This window comes from Trichosurus vulpecula, chromosome 2 (genome assembly GCF_011100635.1).
Source record: "Trichosurus vulpecula isolate mTriVul1 chromosome 2, mTriVul1.pri, whole genome shotgun sequence".
NCBI lineage: Eukaryota > Metazoa > Chordata > Mammalia > Diprotodontia > Phalangeridae > Trichosurus > Trichosurus vulpecula.
In genome coordinates this window covers 210564843-210589099 of record NC_050574.1, presented here as the reverse complement: position 1 = coordinate 210589099, position 24257 = coordinate 210564843, and the positions used below count along the sequence as shown (strand labels likewise).

Sequence of the window (24257 nt, the reverse complement as noted above, 5' to 3'; positions counted from 1 at the left end):
TAATGAGGCATCGAACCATTTTGTAACAAAAGGCATAAATAATTATGTGAACTTTCTACAGATATAGCTCTTTTCATAATGAAATTTATTTAAATGGCAAGAACTTATTTGGCTCAGCTGTAAGTATTATAGGCTTTGGGGAACTTGAACTATCTAATTATTATTGAAGGCCTGACTCCACACTTTAACAATGCAAAAGAATTTAGTTTCTGTGATTTGTTGCTTGTTATACTTTATGTTAATGCTGGGATATTCCAAAACAAAAATCCTGTAAAAAAAAAAGACAGTATAGGAGATTTGTTGTTCTTTTAAAATTTAAGCAATTTTTCACTTTTCTATAGGAGAAAGGACTAGTGAAAAATGCCTTAATCTTGTATATCACATGTTGAAAAACACTCATAAGGTTATTTTTATCCGTGTAGTCCAAAAGTAAGTGGAAAGTGACCTTTTATAATAAAAATAGCTAGCAGTCATCAATATTAGGATGTTATGAGACAACAAGAACACTAACCACTGAGAGAGAATAGGTAGTATATCCCACAAATGATCCAGGTTCAAAATCAATATTTTTGCATTTGGTGAATCTAGATTTATTGATGAGAATACTTGGTAGTGAAAGGTGTCAGCCATCAGCTTTGTAATCAGACAGCCACATGTCTCAAAGCTCATTAGTGACTGTCTGGTGACCCAAAGCCTGCCCTTAAAACAGAAGTGCTATGCAGCCATCATTAGCACATATGCCCTCACCATGGTGAATACTGAGGAGGAGAATGAAAAATTGTTCAAGGATATGGACAGACTCATCACAGCAATACCATTATCTGTTGATTGTCCTGAAAAATTCATCACTTGAATTGACAGCAGTGCCAAAATATAGAGAACAGTAACTAGACTTCACAAGATTGGAAGGCTCAACAGTAATGGTCTCAGCAAGTATGCCAAGCAGCATCTTGTGATCATCTATGTCACTGTCTGTGTGAAAGGCATTGTGAATGCATGGACTTGAGATTTAGAGTTGAATTTCACTAATTATTTCTCAGTGTGACTGTCGCTTCTGAAAGGAGGTTGAAATGGCCACAACTATGGTTCTGAGTACTAGAGTGACCATTGCATTAGATTCTAAACTTTCCTTTTTAAAGTACCCCTTATATTGCAAGGTTGGTATACAGCCTATTGAAGTAGTCCAATGTTAAGTTTCTAAGGAATAAAGTTAACTACTGTACTAAATAAGCTCCCTAAATAGACTGTAAGACTTGTGAGGTTAGGGATCATGTCTTAATCTAAACTTTCTATCTCCCCTCAGCACTTAGTGCCCTGGAATTGAGTTGTCCTTTGGGGCCAGAGGGTTGGAGTCTATTTCTCTGACTGTCAGATATTGGACTACCTGACTGAAGTATCTGTACTAATTGCTTCTCTAGCAAGGTCAGTCCTTCTGTACACTTAGGTGTAGAGCATTTCTGTCTTCAGTTTACTGTGACAGCACATTGGATATGATTACTCTCTTGGCATCCTCTTGGTCTCCTGTTTTCATGAGGGTATACCTCTACCCCCAACCCCTGCCTTGGACTACTCAGGATCAGTCTTCCCGCCTAATGCCCATCGTGTCTTTCCTTCAGCTTACTCAGCTTGTCTTTTTGCTTGATCAGTGACCATCGTACATGTTTCCATTTGGATGTGTCGTACTTGTGTAGAATAAAACATTTAAGTTGAAATGCCAAATAGTTTACAACACTCATATCATATCATTAAGATTTTAAGGACATAAATCACATAAACAGAGGATAGAGCAAATAAGTGAGTCAAGCCTATAACAGAAGGAAGGAAAGGAAAAGGAGCTGGTGATGGTAAGGAAAAGCCTAGGAGACACTGAATGCCAAAGGGACTTCTAGACTGCCCTTTTTATTTCCTCTCTTAATAAGCACTACAGTACATTATATAAATTTGGCTCCCACAACTTCCCATGGGACACCTGTATATCGTGTCTTTATTCTTGAAGATTTTGTTCTCCTTTATGAAAGAACCTCTTCTTAAGGTGACTCCTTAAACTCCCTTTATTCTAATCACCTCTTAACCATGGCCCCTAGATGGGCTCAGCCTACTCAAGGTGAGGGTCCTCAGGATGGGGGTCAGGGGTGCAGTGGCACATGTTTAGGAACAGAACACTAGGTCAGTTCATTTCGTGCCTATAATCAAATTAATCTCTGTAGTTATAGAGTTGGGAATTTATTTAATAGTGGTTGGTATTTCTTTGATTCATGCTGCTGTTGTGTGGTGTTATTGGGAAGGGACAATGAATGGTAAATGGAAAGGTTTAGGCATAGAAAGATATTAATTTTAAAAAATACAGTGATAATATCCTACTTTTATGGATGTGCCTGTATACGTGTGTATACATTTAATTTATATTTGCAAGCTACCTTCCTGTGAGTTGAATATATGGTATGTGTAATGGATACACATATATCATGAATATGTAAGTGTGTGAAGATTTGGCATATTTCTGAGATTTTTCATTGTTACCGTTTTTTCCACTCTAAATTTACTATTTTGTTGTTCCTGTAGAAACATTTCTTAATGATTTGTATTTACAGCAGTGTTGCAAAATAAGATTCTATTCCTTAAACTATTTCTGCTTCACATGATTTCCTTAAATCAAATTAACAAGTAGTTCAGTCCTTCGTCTTGAAAATTCAAAGTTTTGCTCTTTTTCTTTTAGATATGGAGTCTGGAGAGCGGTTAACTTCAACGACGGCCTCCTCGACTGCACCCACTTCATCTTCTACATCTTCTCCACCTTCTGCAGCTTCAGCAGTTTCCAAAGGTGGCCTTTCCACTGGAGCTGCCTCACTCAGCTCCACAATCAACACGTGTGGTGAATACTTTTCTTTAACTTTGTTTTGCAGCATCATCTATTTAGGATCCTGTTTGGGAATATTTTTAAAGTTCTGCATATATTGGCATAAAATAGCATGTAAGCATGACAAGTTTTCCTGAGTCTAGGTGATTAGTTTTAAACGTTCCCAAAATGTAATAGTCATCAAAAAGTCACCAAAATCCTCTTGTTGCCACAGCTCACAAATGAATATAATGAGTTGATTTGATATTGATAAGAGACAGAAACTATAGAGAAAGACTAAAGTTTCCCAATTGCCAGTGATAACTATTTATGGAATAGAATTATGTTGAGAAACTTTTTTCAGTTTTGTTTCATTATATAGAACTTCCAGTACTCATGCACACACACATCCTGCTACCTATTACATACAGATGGAAGATTTTATAGCTTTATGGCCTTTTGGGCAAGGAAAAAAATTGAAACAGATTTTATAATATGAAGCCGTGACTATTTTTAAAAAAATTGTTATTGAAATTATTTATGAACTATTCAAGTAAGGTAATATATTTAGGGGAAATTTTCTTTTTTAAGGATGCAAATGTAACGTTAGCCTTAAATTCTTTCAAATTTCTTTGCATTAGTCTGTTGGTTATAGCATATTGTTGTTTCCCATGCATTTGTGGGGAGCCGTAATCGCTTCAATTTAATTATATCATTTTATATGTATTTTATATTATATTCATATAATTTTTTGAACTTTGGGCATAATAGTGAAAATTTACTGACTTTGAATTGATTTACATAAGCATTTACTTCAGTCATTGCTTTAGTTCTACCTCTGAAATGTTGAACATCTCCACTTTAGGCCTCTCAAACAACATATTGAAAACAAAAGTCGTTATCTTTTTCCCTCATCTGATCTTGTTCTCTAGCTTCCCTGTTTCAGTGGAGGACACCACCATTCTTCCAGTCATCCAGGTTTACAACACAGGAGTTATCCTCAGCTCTTATATCTACAGCACTTCTCTTATCCAGTTGGTTGCTAAATCTTGTTCAGTCCTCTCGAATCTATCGTCACACACATACATATCCTATTTTTTAAACTTCTCTGTGAATCTGGTGTATCTCAACCCTGAATGAAAGTAATAAAATAGACCTTGCTCTTAAGGAGCTTATATCCTATCAAAATTATTTGTTTGTTTTAAAGCTTCATTTCCCTGTCTCTCCAGGCTAGAAGTTCAGGGACCATTCATCAGCCCAGTCCCACTCTGGTTGGCACAGCCACTTTGATCTTCTTTGTTTCTGACCTGGGCTAGTTCACCTGTCCTTAGGTAACCTGGTAGACTCCCTATTTCTGGAGACCCGCCCTATTAACGCCAAACTCTTAGTATGGACACTCAATCAGCTTAGTCCAGTGCTATTCAAAAGTCCTGAGCTCAAGAGATCCTCCAGCCTCAGCTTCCCTAGGAGCAGGGATTACAGGCATGTACCACCATTCCTGTCTCTTTAGTATAAATCATTAAGAAAATTCAAGAAATGCATGTCCTTTAATTTTGTTTTTCCTTTAGAGTTGTTATTCCAAATCATGCATAGTACCTCAGACCAACGTATCAGTCAGTCCCCAAAACTAATCCCCAAAAAAGTCATTTATAAAATTATAACCATTTTATTGACTGACTTATAGGGAGAATGGAGGAAAATGATTTACTGCCTGCTTCACAGAACTCAGCCATCCTGGTTTTTGATTTCTGATGGCACGAGTAGGAAGGATATGGGAACGGACCTGGTTTTCAGATCCATGATTCTCATGTCTCATCATTCCCAGTGATGTCTCTAACTTTATTTTTGCTGAACCATTGACTGAAACTTTCTTTTCCTACTTTCAAATTTGAGGTGGTTATTAGCTCTATTTAGATATATTAAATTATTAATTTTTAGTGTTTCATTTTATAAACCAGAGGAAAAGTATAATCACTTTAACTTAACAGTTATTTCTGCGATATGTGATATAACTCCTAAAACAAGTGTAGATTATTTCATTTGTATTTCCAAAATAGTTCTAAAAATCTAAATTCATGAATTTGTAATTTTTAATTGAAAATAGAATTGTTTATCTCAAACTTGGATTTATTTAGATGAAATTCCAAAGGATATAAAATGATTTTTTTTATCCTTTGGGCAAACTATATATTCCTCCAGTTGATAATAGCAAAGTATTGTTCCAACAAGAATAAAAGGAATTTAAAGCTGCACAAAAAATTAGCATAATAACCATCACCTCTCATTAAAGTCTATTATATGATAAAGCCAAATTCTACAAGTATATAAGGATATACAAATTAAAAGGAATATTCCTGAATACTCCAGTGTTTGTATGTTTACTCTTTTAATTATGATGAAATACTTTTTTAAGTATTACTGCTGAAGTAGAAAGAATGCTACCTCTAGAGTTCAAATTCTGTTTCTATTTCTTACTACTTATTTGGTCATGAGTGATTTACTTGTCACCTCTCTGGAACTGAGCTTTCTCATCTTGAGAAAGAGGAGATTTGATTAGATTAACTCTAATCCTTCCAGCTAACTCAAATACATCTATGATTCTATAGTCCTGTTCTATATAAGGTTTGAATCACAACTCACTTCCAGGAAGCTTTTCTTTCCTGCCCCCGTGATTCATCTGATTGCCCCTTTCTTTCCTGTCACATGAGAACTTAGAATGAGTTTTTCACATATCTGGCATATCTTCCTATATTCCTTTATAATTATTCTCTAGTATGTACCTGTTTTCATTTCCCACACTACTCTGTAAATTATTTAAGACTGGAGACTCTGGCTTTTACTTCTTTTACACCTCCAAAGCACCCTGTGCTCTTAATGGTTAATAATATTTAGTCAGTAAGTGGTTGCTGAATGAATGAATGTAGCTTCTTCAGATATAGGTTAGTCAATAAGACAAAACATTTTCATTGAGTTTTTCTGTTTGATGAAAAGAGTTTGTCAATAACAAATATTTTTATAGGTTATTCCATGAATTTGATTTATTTCCATGTACACTGAAAGATTTACATCAAACATTCACAGAGCTTTTATACAAAGGAGAATGAATCATTTCTCTTTTTTAAGGCATGATTGCCTGATTTCTTTTATGACCTGTTTATTGCTCTAAGGGCCCATAATCCTACACATGTACTAATTACAATTGGCATTACTGTTTATATCATAAAAATCATTGTATTACCAGTAACTGGGTTTGGAGAAACATTTATAAGAAGGAAGATGGTGACTTGAATGTAGCAAGTCACTTGAAGCAATGTCAAAGAGGATTTTATTCCAATTATGCAATATTTATAATGTGTTAGTCGAACCGTGGGAGGTAAGAAAGAATAACTTTCACTAATCCAAACATTTTATTATTATTGATAGTTCATCTAGTCCCACCAATATTTTATATCTGAGACTTTGAAATCTTAAAAAATAATATGAAAACATCAGCATGGGCAAAAGTAGAGAGAAACCAATAGAAATAAAAGTAGTTTGAGTAAGGTAAAAAAAAATTGTTACCCTCATAAGCTAAGAGACTCACTTAAATAGTGAAAGTAACATTGACATCACATTTATATGACATTTTACAGTTTACAAGTGCTTTCCTCCCAACATCTCTGAGAGGTAGATAGTGTAAATTATTATTTTCCCTGTTTTACAGATTAGGAAATTGATTCTCAGATAAGTTAAGTGACTTGTTTAAGGTCACACGATTATTGTCAATGCTGGGACTCCAACCCAAGTCTTCTGACTTCAAGTCCATGTAAGATAAGTACAAAATGTAATCAAAGTAATATAGTACAGATTTCCTTTGCATTTTGCCACACAGTCTTTCTATTATCACCTAATATCAGCATTGAAAGGATCATGTGAAACCCTATATCCTGCTAAACAAATACATATCTTCTATGACATGCCCCAAGGTAGTTTCCAACCTCTATTTCGGCATTTTCAATGATGGAGAATTTGCTATTTTGTGAGGCAGCTCATTGAATTTTGGATTGCTCTATTAGACCTTCCCCATACTGAGTCAAAAGTCTGCATCCCTGAAACTGCTACCTATTGTAGTTCAAGTTCTTTCCTCTGGAACTACATGGGATTAGTCAAATCCTAATACTTTTTATGGCAACCCTTCAAATTCTCGCTTCTCCACATCTTCCTGGTTACCTTCCTCCAGATGTACTCCAATCTTATAGTACCTCCACCCCCTAAAATGTGGCACCCAGAACAATATTAAGAGAATGGTCTTAATAGCACAGAATATAGTGTTCCCTCTTACTATCTATCTAATAATGCTTAAGATTTAATAGCTTTTCTTGGAAGATTACTTCCCACTATTGACTTATATTGAAAACATACCTAATTGAAACCTTGAGTCTTTTCAATGTACTGCGCTGTTGAGCTACTTTTTTTCACCCATTCTCTACTTTTACAGTTAAATTTTACATTAATTGCTATATAATTCCTTCTTTAAGTTCATCTTTCATCATTTGTCTATCAAGGTAGTTTTGGATCTTAATTATATCTTACAACCAGTTTGCTTCCAAGATTCATGTAATTTGCAAATTTGATTAACATGCCATCTATGGCTGTTTGATTTTTAAAAATTGTTTTAAAAAAACCCTACAGGACTTTGAACAGAGCTCTAGAGATTACCTTCCAAATTCACATAGATCCACATTCTTTAGCTAGGCTTGTTTCTACAACCTCCATCCATCCAGCTGTACTCAGGGATGTTATGAGAGACTTTGTCATATACCTTGATGAATCCAGATATTCTTGGTCTATAATGCTTCCCTCATTTACTAATTGTGTGGTTATCCAGCTTGATGTGATCCATGTATATCAAGTTATTTATATGATACTTTATTCAAGTTTCTCTTTAATTTAGAAGCCCATATGTGGTTCTTTTTTAGTAGATGTTATAATGGATTTAAGACCTGGCAAAACAGTAATGGGCTTAGACTGTCTCCCTGAAAAATATCATGTCATTACCAATTGTTCTTGACGTTATCATTGCCTGGCATGTAGTAGGTACTTAATAAATGCTATTGCCCGGATGGCCTGTTTTTGAGAACAGTTTTCCATGGAGTCTAATGTCTTCACTATACTTGAGTCTGTTTTATATTTGTAGCACAGAAATAAGCCATAAGTGTCCAACCGAGTCAAGTGCTTTGCAATAATTGATAGTATAAATATTTTGAAGGTTTGGGGTGGCTTGTTCAGTAATTTTGTAATTGATAATAATCACATTCCAGGGATATTCTTGCATACCATTTTGCTCCTCTATCAATATGTTGTTTTCTTGTAAACATTTATAGTTTTTTTTAGTAATACAAGCTGTGAATGCTTCATATACATTCCATAAGCACATAAATGGCTTATGTTTGGAGAGATTGCTGATAGTAGTTATTTTATGTCTTCTTGAAGAAAGATGGGAGCATCCGTGGGTTTCAGGGGAAGCTGGCAGAGTGCTTACTTTGTATTTCATGTCCTAAATTAAAGAGTTTAAACCAATAATTATAAATCTTTTTCAACCCCACTCACTGCCTTCCAGTTTTGTAGATGAATGACTGAAATGAATGAAAAAGCATTTATGAGCTTACTGGGTACACAATAAGCCCTGGGGGTAGAAACAGAAAAGCCAGAGAGTTCCTGCTCTTAAGAAATTCACATTTTCAGAGAGGAGATAATACATGTAGGAAGTTTCATTTGTCTTTAGGAGTATTCCTCAATAATGCAGCATTTCTTCCTATGATTCTTACTATGACATTGTCCACTACTCGATGCTGTGGTGTGCAGGTCCTGAAACATTTTTACATTTTCTGGAAAACGTGGGGAAAATGTGGTGATAGTGATAACAAATGCTAGCTTTTAAAAAGTACTCTGATTTAGTATAGCTATTCTGTTACTTTTGAGTAATGCCTTCAAACTCACCAAATGCTTTTCAGAATTGTCCATTTTCAGTATGTCCATTGCCTTTTCAAAACTGTTTTGAGATATTGGTATCATTTTCTGTCATCCATTTTGTTGGTAGGTAGAGAATCTCTCAAGGTGTCATTTCAATGCTCTTCGTTTCTTCAACTTTTGCCTCTTCAGATTTTAGTAACTCTTCAGTTTCACCTCTTGTTTAATTTAATCTAGATTTGGAGATTAAGTTATTTCATTTTTTTTACAGTGTATTTCTACATTTAATGGTAACTTTGGCAACACTCGTCATTTTACTGATACAGCAATTAAATTATTTCTGATGATTTTTCTGAACTGGTCTGCAATATACAAGGTGTTCCTAAAGTCTGGACACATAGGCAAAAATGCATATTTTCAAGAAATGAAATGAATGAAATTTTCAACAACATTTTGTTTAATTGGAATATTAGCAAATAACATCTTCAGTTCATTTGTGACGTAAAGGCTGAAGCCCTTTGCAAGATTCACGTGAACTTGATGCAATAACTCCATGTTGCCATCAATTGTCTGTGTCCAGACTTTAGGAACACCCTGTACTGTTGTGTAACATGAATATGAGGCATTGACAAAAAGCAGTACAAAGCCCTTACCTATAACTTCTAAAGTAGTTGAATTTTATTATGATTTCATGCTAGTGCATAATGAAAGCATCCATGCATGTTCATAGTTTGCCAACATTAGTGGTCTATCCTACACTGAAACAATTCTAGGAATGAGGTATCAGCATTTTTAATTTGTTCTGGGGTGTCTTACCTTCACTGGATATCAGAACATGAAGCAGCACCACTCCTCTCCAGGTTAAATTAATAATAATAGTAATGATTTAAAATAGGATTGGTCTGTAACCTTATTCTGCCTTGTCTGTCCTTCTAAATTTTAAGGGCAGTTGTTTCACATAGCCCAATTTGCCAGTGTTTCCTGTGAATTCTTTATTGATATCATAATTGTCTCAGGGCTCATAAAATGCGCCATTATACATTACTTTGGCTGGCAGCTCCTTACTTTGAGTATGATGGTTTGGACTTTGAGAAGGCTATTAGTATTGTTATCATAAGAACAATTATTATCACTTTCTATATATCTTTTAAAAATCTGAGCTCGCCAGATGTGCCTTTTTCCGATTAAGTTTTTGTTTTTATTGCAGCTGTGCTTTTGTGACCACATTGCTATCTTTAAATAGCTCCCTCTTTTCTCCACTAGAATCATTTGAAATTTTGTCAATAGATTTCTCAAGTGCCTCCCATCTCTCTTGAGCCATTCTTTCCTTTTATCTTAGCAGACCTATTTTTTAAACTTTTTTGAAAAGCACTTGACAAAAGTATAGTCTGCAGCAAACTATTTGTTTACTTCCCAGTGGGATGAACTGGAGAGATTGATATCCTATGTAACAATAGCCTTTTAAGTACAGTAGCTGGGGGCTGTCTTAAATTGTTTGATTACCATTCTTAAACCTTCCAAAGTGGGGATACAAGAGGAGACAGGGGTTGGTTGTAATGTTGCAAAAAGGAGGAACATTGAAGTATTTAAAAGAAAATTCATACTGGAGAACAGAAGGAATGTTATAAGTAAATACAGACAAAAAGGCAGCTTTGAAAGTAAGATGGTGAATTGGTTGTGTACTTTTAGAAAACCAAGAGATTCACTGTTATGTATGATCATCTTTTTTTCTGTACAGAAGTGCTAATTTTTTTTAAGTGCAGAATTAAAAAATAAAACATAAGTTTATTTTACCCAGTTTAAAATATTATGTGGTGTATTTGGAAATATCTACTTGCCAATGTCAAAGGATTATAAGAATTACTAGTTCAAAGCTTTTTAGAAAAACAGTGTTGAAGTGTTTAAAATTTCTGACATAAAGAGTAAAATAGACTTAATTTTTAGTGTTAGTATAAAGTTGTTTTTTCAAGTATCATTTTGCATCTTTTTTGCTTTTAAATTTTTTTAAAAAATTAATTAAAGTCTACCTGGACTTAAAAAAGGGAGGAGTGCAAAAAAGGAGAGGGGACCACCTGTGCAAAGTCACAGAAGTTAGAGCTGAAATGTCATGTGATAGTAGTAGCTATTAGAAAGACATTTTGACTACAGTAGAAGGTACATGAAGGGTGGAGGGATGGTGTTGATGACACAATCCACAAAATAGATAAGTTTGGATGAGAGATTTTTTTTTTTGGAGGAGCTCCTTGGAACAATATTGCCTTTAAACTAAAAGGAGGATTCCTTTTTGGAGGAAAAAGATTTCTTTTGGATATTTTGAATTTGAGATGGCTATAGGTCATCCAGGCAGAGATGTCCAATCATCATTTGGCAGTGTGAGAATGGAGTTTGGAAGGAAAATTAGGACTCAGTTTTGGAATATTTTAGTGTTCTTTTTTTTTTTAAGTTTTTTGGCAGGGCAATTGGGGTTAAGTGACTTGCCCAAGGTCACACAGCTAGTACATGTGTCAAGTGTCTGAGGCTGTATTTGAACTCAGGTCCTCCTGAGTCCAGGGCTGCTGCTCTACTCACTGCGCCACCTAGCTGCCCCTTAGTGTTCTATTTTGCTTCCATAATAATAGTTACTCTTGAGGTTTGAAAAAAGTATTAAAGGGGATTGATTAAGCTCTCCCATTTATTTTATATCATCAGCATGTTTATTTTACATCATTCTCATCAGTCTCCACAAGACCTCACATTGGATGAAAAAATATATTGGAAAAGTTAGAGCAGGAAGTTTCCCAAGAGGCTGGTGGGAAAGGATATAAGGTAACTTGTGGAGATCTCAGAATTACAAGAAATGGTTTTTAACTGGCTGACTCAGAAGGTAGTTCAGAAGACTTCCTACTCCGAACAGCTGTTGGGGTAAGGGTGTAGATGGCACTGTAACTCAAATCCCTCTGAAGATGTTTCGCAAGTTTTTTCTTTTTTATACAATGTCCTATCTCTGATACGTGAAAGATATATTCCATTTTTTCTAGTTTCTAGCATTCCAAGGCAAGAGATTGGCTGAATAGGATGGATAGGAATCAGGGATTCATCTTTCTTGACTTTGCTTAGGGTTGTGACATGTATTATATAGAAGAAGATGAATGCCAGAAGATTTCTTTTTTTTGGACTAAGCCTAGCCTGTTTTTTCCCCCCAGATAGTTTAGGAATGGAATATAAGGCAGAATAGTGAAATCGTATAGGTAAATAGAAAACAAAGTATCCTAAGGAATTTTCTTTGTCTCTAACTGCTTGACCAGTACTAAGGGAGAACAGTCTTGGTTTACTTCTCAAGGTAAAACAATATTGCCTTTAATTTAAAGAATTATATTTTTCCTCTTATATTCTGACATAGGTAGGGGTTGGAGTAGGGAAGTTTCACAAGGATTTCAATAATCAAGAGAAAGGGGCCTCAATTTATCAGTATATCTACCTATTCTTGTATATATTCTCTAGCAGACAACCTCTACTCTTTACTTTCACAGAAGGTTATCACTTTCACTTGCAAAAATTCTAAATAACAAACATCTTTATGTTATTAACAAGGATATGGAACTGCAGGTACCAGACATTATGAGAAATAATATAGCCATTAACATTTTGTTGACCTGGCCACATGGAATCATATGGACACAAAGGATAATTGAATCCATGGACATTGATGATATCACCAAGAGAGAGAATGTAAAGGGAAGAGAAGAAGGCCCATGACATAGTCCTAGAAGATAGGAGCCAGATGATGATCCAAAGGAGACTGTTGAAGGTCAGGTACGTGGAGCACCAGAGAGAGCATGTGCTGTGTGTTACCAAAGGCAAGGAAGGAGAAAAGGTGGCCAATAGATCAAAAGCTACGGGAAAGTCATGTAGAATGAAGTCCGAAATAAGGTTTTTCAATTCAGCAATCACAGGATAACTTTTAGAGAAAGCAGTTTCAATCAAGTGGTGGAGTTCAAGCCAGATTGCCAGGATTGACCAAAATGTGGGAATAGAAAGTAGAGACAGAGTAGATGATCTTTTCTAGGATTATCTGTGAAAGGGAGAAGAAATAGAAGATGATACTATGAGGGGATGGCATGGTTAAGTGAATGGTTTTTTTTAATATTGTTCGAAGATAGAGGAGACACATTGAATACTCTTCCTCCGTTTTCCTTTCTATTCAACTCTTCTTCCAGTCCCCAACTTGATGCCACCTCTAAAGCTTCCCTAGATTATCAAAGTGGACAATTATCTGTACTTTCCTTATTTTATCATACTTACTTTATAAACAGACTTAATCACTGAATGGGTGTTGCCTCAATCAAAGTGAGAACTTGGAAAGACCTTAGCTTAAAAAAGGCCAAGGTCTCCCACTGCATCCTAGGCCATCTCCAGTTGTCCTGATTGATATCTGGCCACTGGACTCAAATGGCTCTGGAGGAGAAAGTGACGCTGGTGACTTTGTGTCACCCTCCCTCACTCAAATCAAAGTCAATTGCAAGTCATAACATTATCTTCCTGTTATTGTGGTCCTATTTGAGGACAAAGGACAAACCACACAACATAATACCTTTTCACATACTTATAAGGCCTTGAATATTTCCTCTGTTCTCCAAAAGGAGTGTGTAGGGCTGGACTTGTGATTACATTGATATAAGTAACTGGCAGTGAGAAATTTCCCTCCATCAATTTAGATTTATACTTAGTAACTTAGAGCCTTAAAGAGTTACTTGGGGGCAACTTGCTTAGGGTTCTGTAGCCAGAGTGTGTTAGAGATAGAATTGCGTCCGTTCTTTCTAATTCTAAGACCAGGTCTCTATCCACTACCCTGTTGCACTGCTCTTGTATGCCTTCCACTAGTAGGCTCTTGATAATCATTTATTGAATTGAATTACATTTTCATAAAGGTCTTATTCAACTTATCAGTTTGCAAACTTCTTGCGAGTACTGACTTATTTTTTATCTTTGTGTCATCAGCACTGAACACAGTCCTTATCTTATATGACATAGCATTCTAGATTTAGAACTCCAGATCAAGTGCTATTTTAGGCATTTATTAAATGCTGGATTGAATTCCATTCTTTGTTCTCATGATTGTGTGTATATATATATATATATATGCTGAAAGCGATTTTTGGAATCTGTTTATGATTCATGATGCATTACTTAAATGATTCAGTAAATATATGTTCTTGTTAATGCGTAAACATTGTCTTAATAGTACTGATGGCAACTTCTTCACATGTTCTCATTCTTTGTGAATCTTGTCCTTGTCCTCTTGTGAGCCTTCAATGGGGGCATCTACTCAGTAAGCAGGGACTATTCTTCTAGATCTCTTGCTATTTGTTACATGGATAAAAATGGAGTACCTAAATTATCCTATCAGTTATCCCTCACTCTCTCTACTTGACTGGAACCATCTCTTTTTAGGGTCACACATCTCCCGCTCTTCTTTAAAGCACTTAATTTGTGCCATTTATTATTTATATTGTGCTGTAACCTACTCTCAGCTAACATGTCTTATGTGTTACCATAATAAATTTGAACACTCTAAATATATATATTTGAAGAGACTTTAACAGAGTTTTCATGTCAACAGTGTCAAATATTCGATAGTTCTTTATGCCTCCCTTGAAGTTATTGTTTCAGACTATTCATTTGATAATATATTTGGATTTATATATCTCATGTATTCCTATAGAAATTTCGTAATTTGGATAAATGAGTAAATGAATGAAAAAGCATTTATTAAACACTAAAAGTGTGCCAGATGCTATACTAAGGACTAGGGATCAAAAAACAAGACAGTCTCTGTCCTCCAGGAGCTTATATTCTATTAGGGAAAATAACACAAATAGTCTTATTCTTTCACGTACATTCAGAGAATGGCCTGAGCCTGTGAAAATACATCTTACAGACATTTTATACAAGCAAAAGGAAGCAAAATTATCATTTGAAAAGTATATGGTTTTCTCTCATTAAAAAAAACATCTGTACTTTGGAGTCTCTATCCATTGATATGATAAGCCCAACAGATATTGAATTTTAAAACGTAGCTGGAGATTTTCCTAGTCCTCTTCTCATAGTATGACCTAAAATAATTTTATCTGGAGTTTAGGAAGTCCATTTTAGATTTACTACCTTTTATTAGCTTTTGATTCTCCAGGAAGCATCATACTTTATCAGTTCAGTATGCATTTGTATACACGAAAGAAAGGTTTTTACCCTGCCCTGTTGTTTAAAATATTTATAGGTGTCAAGTATGAGGCCAGTGATGGCAATATTAGGTAATAGCAGTAGCTTTGTGAGTTTTGGGACTGCCATCAGATTAGAGCTAATGTTCCATTGCAGCTACAGAAATTTCCTGTATAAATCTTCTAGCGATAGCCTATAATCCTGATATTGCCTACTTCTGGGATATATACGTGTGTGTGGTATCATTATAAATTTAAGTATATAAGGTTTATTTAAAATAAAGCACAGTATTTTTTTTTGAGATTCAGTCTGGCATAGTGGATAGAAATCTGGCCTCAGACCCAGGAAGACAGCCTGAATTCAAGTGATACCTTTGACACATAATGGCTGTATGACCCTGGACAAGTCACTTTATTTCTAAGTGCTGGAGACAACTCTCTAAAGCTATAAATTGCAGAGAAGGTGCTGACTTTTGCTGGTTTAAAAAAGAAGGGTTTTCTTATAAGAGTTCTCTTACTGAAGAAATCACAGATCCAATCTCTAGCCTTATTTTTTCCAGCACACCTAGGAGGTTATAGACTTGTATTCTAAACCTCTATGCTAGTGATTTTTACAGTTGTAAAATTATATTTAGCATTAAATAAATGATGTTAATAAATCCATATCCTAGAGAATATTGTAGGTAATATTGTAGGAAATTGTTCTTACAGCAGCAAGTGCCTGTTTTTTTCCTTTTTAGCCCTTCAAAGAATAGATCTTTAACCCCTTTGTATGTGGTGTCGGTACTGGTTACCCTTGCACTCAGGAATATCTTGCACCTTCTCACCTTCTGTGGTTCCTGTGGCCAGTGTTATGATAACCAGAGGTGATTGTTTTTTTAGGTTACTGATGGAGTCAATGCTTGCTTTGATGACTAGAAGGGAATAATAGCATAGACAACTTAAACATTACTAATTTTTTTAACTTTGGAAAGTACTTCTGCAATTAAATAAAGATTAAATAAGATTAAATAAAGGTATTTTTTCATGCTGGAATTCACAATACTTCAAAGAAAATAGTGAAATTATCCCATTAATTTTCTTCTCTTCCAACTTGTTCATCCTGTTTCTTTGCTTAATTCCTCTCCTACTCCACACTTCTGGGGGAATAGATTGTATTCCCTCCTATTCATCAGAGTTAACTTGTCTCTTTAAACCCTGCTCAGACCTTCTCTCGAGACAAGCAAATATTTGCTTAGATTTGGAGAGTTTGCTTTCCAACTTTTGATTTTGCCAGTCAGGTTGCTGACTTAAGAATTTCTGAGCAATGTTTTTAAAAGTTTGGAAAGATGATATGTTGTCAGTGTTTGGAAGTTGACTGCATTTTAAAGACCATGGCTTGAAAATTAGGTGCTAGGTCCCCACTAGCTACTGAGCATTCTCAATTTGTTTAATAGGGCTGAAGATCATGAAAGTCATTTCTGTGTTCCGATTCCTCTGCAGAAAATGACCCACTGTGAAGTTCTCCCCCATCCTTAAAAATATTGTCACGTGACCCTTGAGCTAATTGTCCACTATATCTCTCCTCCCTTTCACAGACAAACTCCTCTATAAGGCAATCTGCATTTTTAACCTACATTTCTTTTGCTTCTCAAGCCCTTAGCCTTCTGGCTTTATCTCTGAAGGGAACATGCTCTCTTCAAAGGTCCTATTGATCCTGCAATTGGCAAGTCTAATGGACTTTTCTCAACCCTTATCCTTCTTGACCTATTTGTAGCACTTGAAATTATTTATAACTCCTCCAAGATAACTCTTTTCTCTGGCTTTTCATAATCCTTTTCTTCTTGGTTCTTCTTATGCCTGTCTGGATGCTCCCTCATTGTTTGCTAGATCATTATCCATATCCTGCCTTGTAATTTTAGATTTATACCTTAAGTCTTGTTCCTGGGCCTCTTCTCTGTAGAAGTCAGGGGTCTTTAATTTGGGATCTGTGCATTTTTTTAAAAATTGGCAACTATTTCAATATAATTGGTTTCCCTTGTAATTCTATGTTCCCTGTTTTATGCATTTCAAAACATTAATCTGAGAAGAGATCCACAGGCTTTACTAGATTGTCAGATAGTCCATTAAACAAAAAATGCCGTATACTGCCTCAATTTTTTATCTCATCAGCTGTCATGGGTTCATTTATCAGCATTATGGAGATGACTCCCTGAACTATATGCCTAGTCCTATTGTCTTTCCTAATCTCCAGTCCTGCATTACTATCTACTAGACATTTACAATTAGATATCCTATATACATCTCCAACTCAGCATTTAATGATAGCAAACATTTATATGATCCTTTAAGGTTTGCAAAGTGTTTTTCATGTAATTTCTCATTTGATCCTTGCAACAATTCTGGGAGGTAGATGTTGTTATTATCCTTTTTTTACAGATAAGGAAACTGAGGCATAGAGAGGTTAAGTGACTTCCCTGGGGTCACACAGTTACATTTCTATCACTTCATGGGTCTCTTTTTTTGCTTTTGGGGGAGATCATAGTTAACAATTTGTCCTTTACTGACCAAGATATATCCCACTGAACTCTAAGAGCCCTTTGGGCCCCCAGGAACTTGCTTGTCAGGTTCCTGAATTTTATCGGAAATAGTATCCTAGCCATTTCCTTTAAAAGTTTTTAAGAGGGCAATCTTTGCTTTCCACACCTCTCGTTCCATTTGGAACATTATGTATGCAGCCTAGGGTTGTAACCCCAGGGTATGAGGGGACCTTGGACATTGCCCAAACTATTGTCACCAATTGGTGACAAATTGTAGAACTGTTCAAGTATCTTTGGGGTATGGTGGTGAAGTTTCACTGCCTTCCTTGCCAAAGGAAAGCAAATTGTTCCTGGTTCTCCTCTCTGAGTGACAGTTAAAAAAAAAAAAGAAGAAATGCATTTGCTAACTCCATGACTACATACCACTCTCCTTGTTTAATATCCATCTTTTCATTATGGGTCACTACATTGGGGGTAAAGGGGCAACTCAAAGTTGTGGCCTTATTCAATTTCCTATAGTCAGTCAGTAGTCAAATGTCAGGTGCCATTGGCTTTCTTGACTAGCCAAACAGGACTGTTATAGTGGGAAATGGTGGGGTATGGAATTCTTTCCTACTCTAATTTTTATATTGGGCAATGATATCCTTTCTGCCCCCCCCACCCCCAATATTTGGCGCTGTGTGATTCGAATGATTCAAGCTCATTGAAGAATTGGGGGTGGTCCATAGATGGGAAACCATAATCTTCCTCGTTACTGCATTGATGGCCAATAATCTCAGAGTTGAGTAAGAGTGAAGCCATTCCTGACAGTAAGATGGCATGGTCAAATGTGATAGTAAATCAATCTCTATGATGCATTTATCAGTCAGGGAAGCGATGACTGTCTAGGATGTGGGCAAAAGGACCCCCAAAGAGGCTGGCTTCATATAAAGTTCAAATGCCTCAGACAGATGGTCTACCTCCAAACCCATGCAGGGGAAAGAAAGAAGGAAAGAAGCATTTATTAAGGACCTATTATGTACCAAGTTCTTTACAAACATTGTCTCATTTGATTCTCACAGATGCTATTTTTATCCCCATTTTTTCAGTTGAGGAAACTGAAACAGATAATGAATGGTTAAGTGACTTGCTGAGGGTCACATAGCTAAGTATGTGTGTGAGGCAAAATTTGAACTCTGGTCTTCCTGACTGAAAGCCTAGCTCTGTCCATCCCACCTGGGAACTACCTATGCCTTGGGGGCATGGAGCAATCCTGTCTCCAAGAGAATCCCTCCTACAGACCACTTTATTTTAACTGGGCTTTACTAGGATCCCCAGGGAGAGGAGTCCCCAGAGTCTTGTTGTTGTTCAGTGATTCATTTGTGTCTTGACTCGTCATGACCCCATAGACCATAGCATGCCAGGCCCTTCTGTCCTTCACTACCTCTCGAAGTCTGTCCAAATTCATGTTTGTTGTCTCCATGATATTATGTATCCATCTCATCTTCTGCCTTCTATCTTTCTTGACATCAGGGTCTTTTCCACTAAGTCCCGTCTTCTCATTATGTGGCCAAAGTATTTAAGCTTCATCTTCAGTATTTGACCTTCTAGTGAATAGCCTGAATTAATCTCTTTAAGTATTTACTGATTTGATCTCCTTGCTGTCCAAGGGACTCTCAGAAGTCTTCTCCAGCACCACAGTTTGAAAGCATCAGTTCTGCAGTGCTTAGTTTTTCTTACAGTCCAAGTCTTGCAGCAATACATTTCTACTGGAAAAAGCATAGTTTTGACTACATTGATCTTTGCTGATAATGCTTTTTAGACTATTGTTCGCATTTGCCATAGCTTCCAAGCAGCAAATGATTCCATCCCAACTATAAGTTGGGTCTTTGAAGGTTGTAAAATCTGGATATAGGCTTGTCTTAGAAGGTTTTAGGGATTCTGTAAAGGGATGGGGGGTGCCTGCATCTGGGTCCTTATCTAACAAAGAGAACAGGAGCACCACCAGCTTCACTCTCCTCCCAGTCTGACCCAATCTGACATAAGGGTTTGGGCAATTGTCATCTCTGGATTTCAAGTGTGAACACCCAGAAAGAACTCTTATTCTGGTTAGGTTACAGTGTGTAGATTTCCTAGAAGGGGCCTGAGAGGCTTGGTGTTTCCTCCTTCCTGGCTTTCCTCTTCAGTTCCTTAGCACCTTTCATCTCCGATATCACTAATCACATTCTGCCTTATATAGCTCTTCAACTTCCTGCAGTTTTTGTGTACATGAGATGTCTCTTTAAGTTCCAGAAGGGGAAGGCCTGTGTAGCTTTTACAGTGTTGTGCATATACTAAGCAATTCAAAATTGTCAGGTTTTTTTAATTGAATGAAGTTAATCTATAGCTCTGGCACTGTGTGACTTTGGGAAATTCACTTTGTTTCTCTGAATTTCATTTTCCTCATCTGAAAAATAAGAGGAAAATACTTCTGAGGTCCCTTTTAGTTCTAAGTCTATGATCAGAGAAGATATACTATGTTGATACTACATACAGTGTATATTCGTTCCTGCTTTTAGCAGAATCAGAGATAAGACAATACTTTTATCAGTGAGTTCATAGTATTGGGAAATCTGAATAAAGAAGGACTTTTGTTTGAAAGTTAGCCATCTCTGTGAGTTTTTTAACTGAGCTCCTGTCATAATCCATTTTTGAAACATTCTTAGTGTTTAATGACAAAAATATAATTTGATAAATTCCTTATGAGATAGTATAAGTAAATCCCTTAAATAGGGAAGTGCTTTTTGTTTTTTTAGTCAGATGATCTATCTACAATGCCTTTTCTAAAATCTTACTTTCATAATGTCTATGGAGTTAGTTAATTTGGAATATTAGAGTGGAATTGAGCCTTCCTCACTGAAAATGAATGATCAATAAGAGACCTACGGAAAAATGCAGCATGATGTTAAAGCAAGAGCAGTTACATTTGAATAAAGAAAAAAGTTTACTGAACTGTTTTTTTAGTAGGATTCCCATTTAAGAACTCCAATATTTACTAATATAACTAATAATTACTTATAATAACATTTTTAATAATTAGTAACATTAAGATCAGTATTATTATAATCAAGGGATGATTGCTATCTATGTGTGCCATTAATAGACCACACAACCTGCCCCAAAGGTTAAAAAAAAAAACACCTATGGCACATACTGCTAGCCATAAGTGCCTTAGTTTTAAGGTGTCTCTAATTATTATCATAATACAAACATGACTTTCACTTAAGTGCTTTAAGTTTTGTGAAGCACTTTTTTCTGCAGTTTTATGTGACAGTAGTTTACCAGTTATGATCACAATTTTACAAATTAGGGAGCTGAGGCTTAAAGGTTGGAACTCAGCTCTTTTACATCCCTTCAGGAATAAATAGACCATATTCAGTACAGTACCTAACATGTTACACATTTCTAAATACTGTAAACAGTAGAGACTAGCAAGCAATATAAAACTTACATGCTTCCTCCTCTAAAAAACATTGTATTTCTAATTTATTTAGGTTTTTAGATACATTTTATTTAAAGTTTTATAAAATGTAAAGCTCAAAAAGTTACACTAATATTAAAACCACGTGGATATAAAGATCTTATTAGGAAGAAGTGGTTTTAGTACTTTTGGCTGGGGTCTTTTCCTCATCCTTCATTCTCTAGAAAATCAGTCAGCCAGTTAGTTAACAATTATGAAGTGCCTCCTGTGGGTCAGGCCCAGTGCTAAAAGCTGGGCATGAAAAAGAAAAACGTAGTCCCTGTTTCAAGGAGTTCAGTGTAATAGGGGAGATAACATGCAAACAACTATGTACAAACAAGCTATATAGAGGATAAGTTATATAGAATCAATAGGAGAAAGGCACTAGTGTTAAGAGGAATGAGCGAAGTCTTCCTAGACGGTGGGATTTTAGCAGGTACTTGAAAGGAAGCCAGAGAAGCCAGGGAGCTAAAATGAGGAGGGAGAAAGTTTTAGACATGGAGGACAGCCAGTGACAATGCCTCTAGGTTGGAGATGGACTGCTTTGTGTGAAGACTAGCCAAAGAGGTTAATGTCCCTGGGTTACAGTGTATCCATTGTATTTCTTAAATAAGTTAATATGTTTAAATGTTGTTGAAATTTTTAGTACTTTAATATTTTAAACATCACTTTAATTTATAGCCATTGTATTGTTCACTTTGGTTGTTATACTTAATGATCACAAATATTAATTAAATTATTCCTGTGGCCTTTATTTGGATATACTACCATTCTGATGATTCCCCACACTTTTCGGCTTGCTAAGTACTGCAGGCAAATTTTAAAGTGTTATGAAATTATTATGCATACAGTTTGAAAGTACTTGAGATTAATGTTTGAAGACATGTTGCAACAAGCTTATGTAGAGTTGCAAAGATTTTTTAAAATTTACTACAGGAGGAAAAACAACATATATGAATTTCTGTCACATTTAGCAGTCTCTTAGATTTTCTGAAAGAGTGATTTTTTTTTTTTTTTAGCATCACTGGCACTTACATACTTATATGTTCTGGTAAATGACTTTTTGGCTATTTGGGACTTTTCCTGATTGATAAAGGACTTTGTTAATTAATGCTTTATATTTAAGGCATTAGCTGAGTATTTATCCTTTTTAGTTTTGTGAAAAGCCTTATTATATTGCAGCATGAAGTTCATTAATATTAATAAAGCATTTGCAGTTATCCTTTCTTGTTACTAAGACACCAGTACTATAGAAACGGATGCTGGCCTTTTGGGTAATGCTTTCAATCATTTATCTATGTTTTGGCTAGTAGAATTTAAAAAGCTTTGCTCAAAAATATTCAGCCTTTTTATATTGTAATTCAACTAAATAGTGAAGTTTTATGTTATTTTTCATCATGCAAAATGTGCAAACTCAGTATGGTAAATTTAAATAGAATTGAAAACCAAAACAAACACATTGTATTAATAGTAGTTGAACTGTATTTGGATATTAGTATCTGTTGAAAAGGAAATATTGTCTCCCCAAAATAGTTTTGATTTGTATTGAGATTTGTTGTCATTGCTAGTTTTTTTAAAGCAATTAGTGGAAAGTTTAAACCTAAATTTTTTTCAGCCATTTTTTTAAAGTAGAATTTGGGGTTTGGAGTGATTTGATGTCAGATCAAATAAGCATTTAATGACATTTCTACTTCCCTCACAAGCCTTTTTATGTTGTACCCTTAATTAAATCCACACAATTTTGATTTATAGACATTCATCTAAATTAATGGTAGTGTATTTTTGGTGAGGGGTTGTTACAGAGTATTTTCTTTCCCGTAACAGAATCCACATCCATAGGAGATACTTTCAAGGACTTTTCTTGAGCAATAAATCCGTAATGCAAATCTTCTTGTAGATAGTAGAATGGATTTTTAAGCAACTTAGTTGGCCAAAGTTAGAGACATAGGCTCTGATCATGTAATCAAGGTGTTATTGTTGTTGTTTTGAAATCAGGACAAAATGGCCTCCTTGCACCCTGCTTAAACACTATAGCCTTGGTCTCATAAGAACTGCATACTGAGAGCTCATAGGGACTTCAGCGGGCATACAGTCCAACCTCCTCATTCTATAAATGAGGAAATGGAAGGCAAAGAGGTTTAAGTGACTAGCCACTGGTCATATAGAAGATGGCAGAGTCCACATTCAAACCTAGGTCTTTTGACCCCATATCCAATATACTTTCCACTGTGCCATGCTGACTTCTTGAATTATCCAGACTCAAAAGATTTTTAGTAAATCTACCAAATTGCTGTTAAATTTTGAGCAGAAAAAAATGAGGTATTAAATTATCAGTAAAGGAGCAAGACAACTGGTCATTTTAGCCTTTAAAATATGTTCACATTGGAGGCAGAAATGAAACTCAAAAGCTACTGTTTTAATATAACAGCAAGTAGTCAGTCTTGAATGACCTCTACTGACTATGCAAAAACAGTTAACTAAGAGATCTGTTATTGGACTGAATCTGCAATGCAATTTAAGATATTTTTAACATCATAAGTTGCTAAATAAATTGCCGCCCCACAGATTTTTTTTTGGCTCTGTTCAGAATATATGAGTAAATCAACATTTGAAAAAAGTTTGCTGGACATAATTTCAGAGTTTGACCTTATGTTATCAGAAGGATTCAAACAAATCTAAAGCAATTTACTTATAGCTTCCACTGAGCAAATATTGTTCACTTTTGGAAGATTATTTGCTGATCACCAAATAAAAGTAAAAATGTATTACGTGCCACTCAAAAGGACCTCATTGAATAGTAGATAGAACTTTGGAATTGGAGTCAGAATAACCGGGTTTCAAAAAAATGCAAGATGCGCAGATTTAGAGGATCCACCCCAAATGGTGACATGGGCTATTTGTGCCTGACCTGTGGTAGAGCATTCCGAGCTCGTATTGGTCTGATCAGCCACAGTCAGACATAAGGAAACTTGACTCCAGCATAGTGGTGTCATTTTGGTCCTCTTTGAGAACAAAGGACAACAACAAACTATTTACTCAATGTATGAGGTTGGTCTTCCAAAGTGAACAACTTATGCAATCTCTCAACCTGGTTCCCCACCTGCACCATGGGAATGAAAATATCTTCCTTGCCTATCTTGAGAGGCTGTTGTGAAGCATAAAGCACTATACAAAACCATGCTATTCAAATTATGTTTCCTTATGGCTGGTTATTCCCACTACAGAAAGAGCTGTATGTCTTACCTTGGACCCCGAGTCCATCACATCTCTGTCAATAGGTA

General features: G+C 35.6%; 1 protein-coding gene across 1 annotated transcript in view; it reads left to right on the top strand.

The window, feature by feature from the left end:
• The window catches only part of BAZ2B (bromodomain adjacent to zinc finger domain 2B), a 353975-nt gene that overhangs the window by 189245 nt on the left and 140473 nt on the right, over positions 1-24257 (top strand). The window contains exon 3 of the mRNA XM_036743221.1: positions 2717-2872. Within this exon, the coding sequence (XP_036599116.1) occupies positions 2719-2872 (154 nt within the window). The 5' untranslated portion in view covers positions 2717-2718. The remainder of the gene's footprint in view (positions 1-2716; positions 2873-24257) is intronic.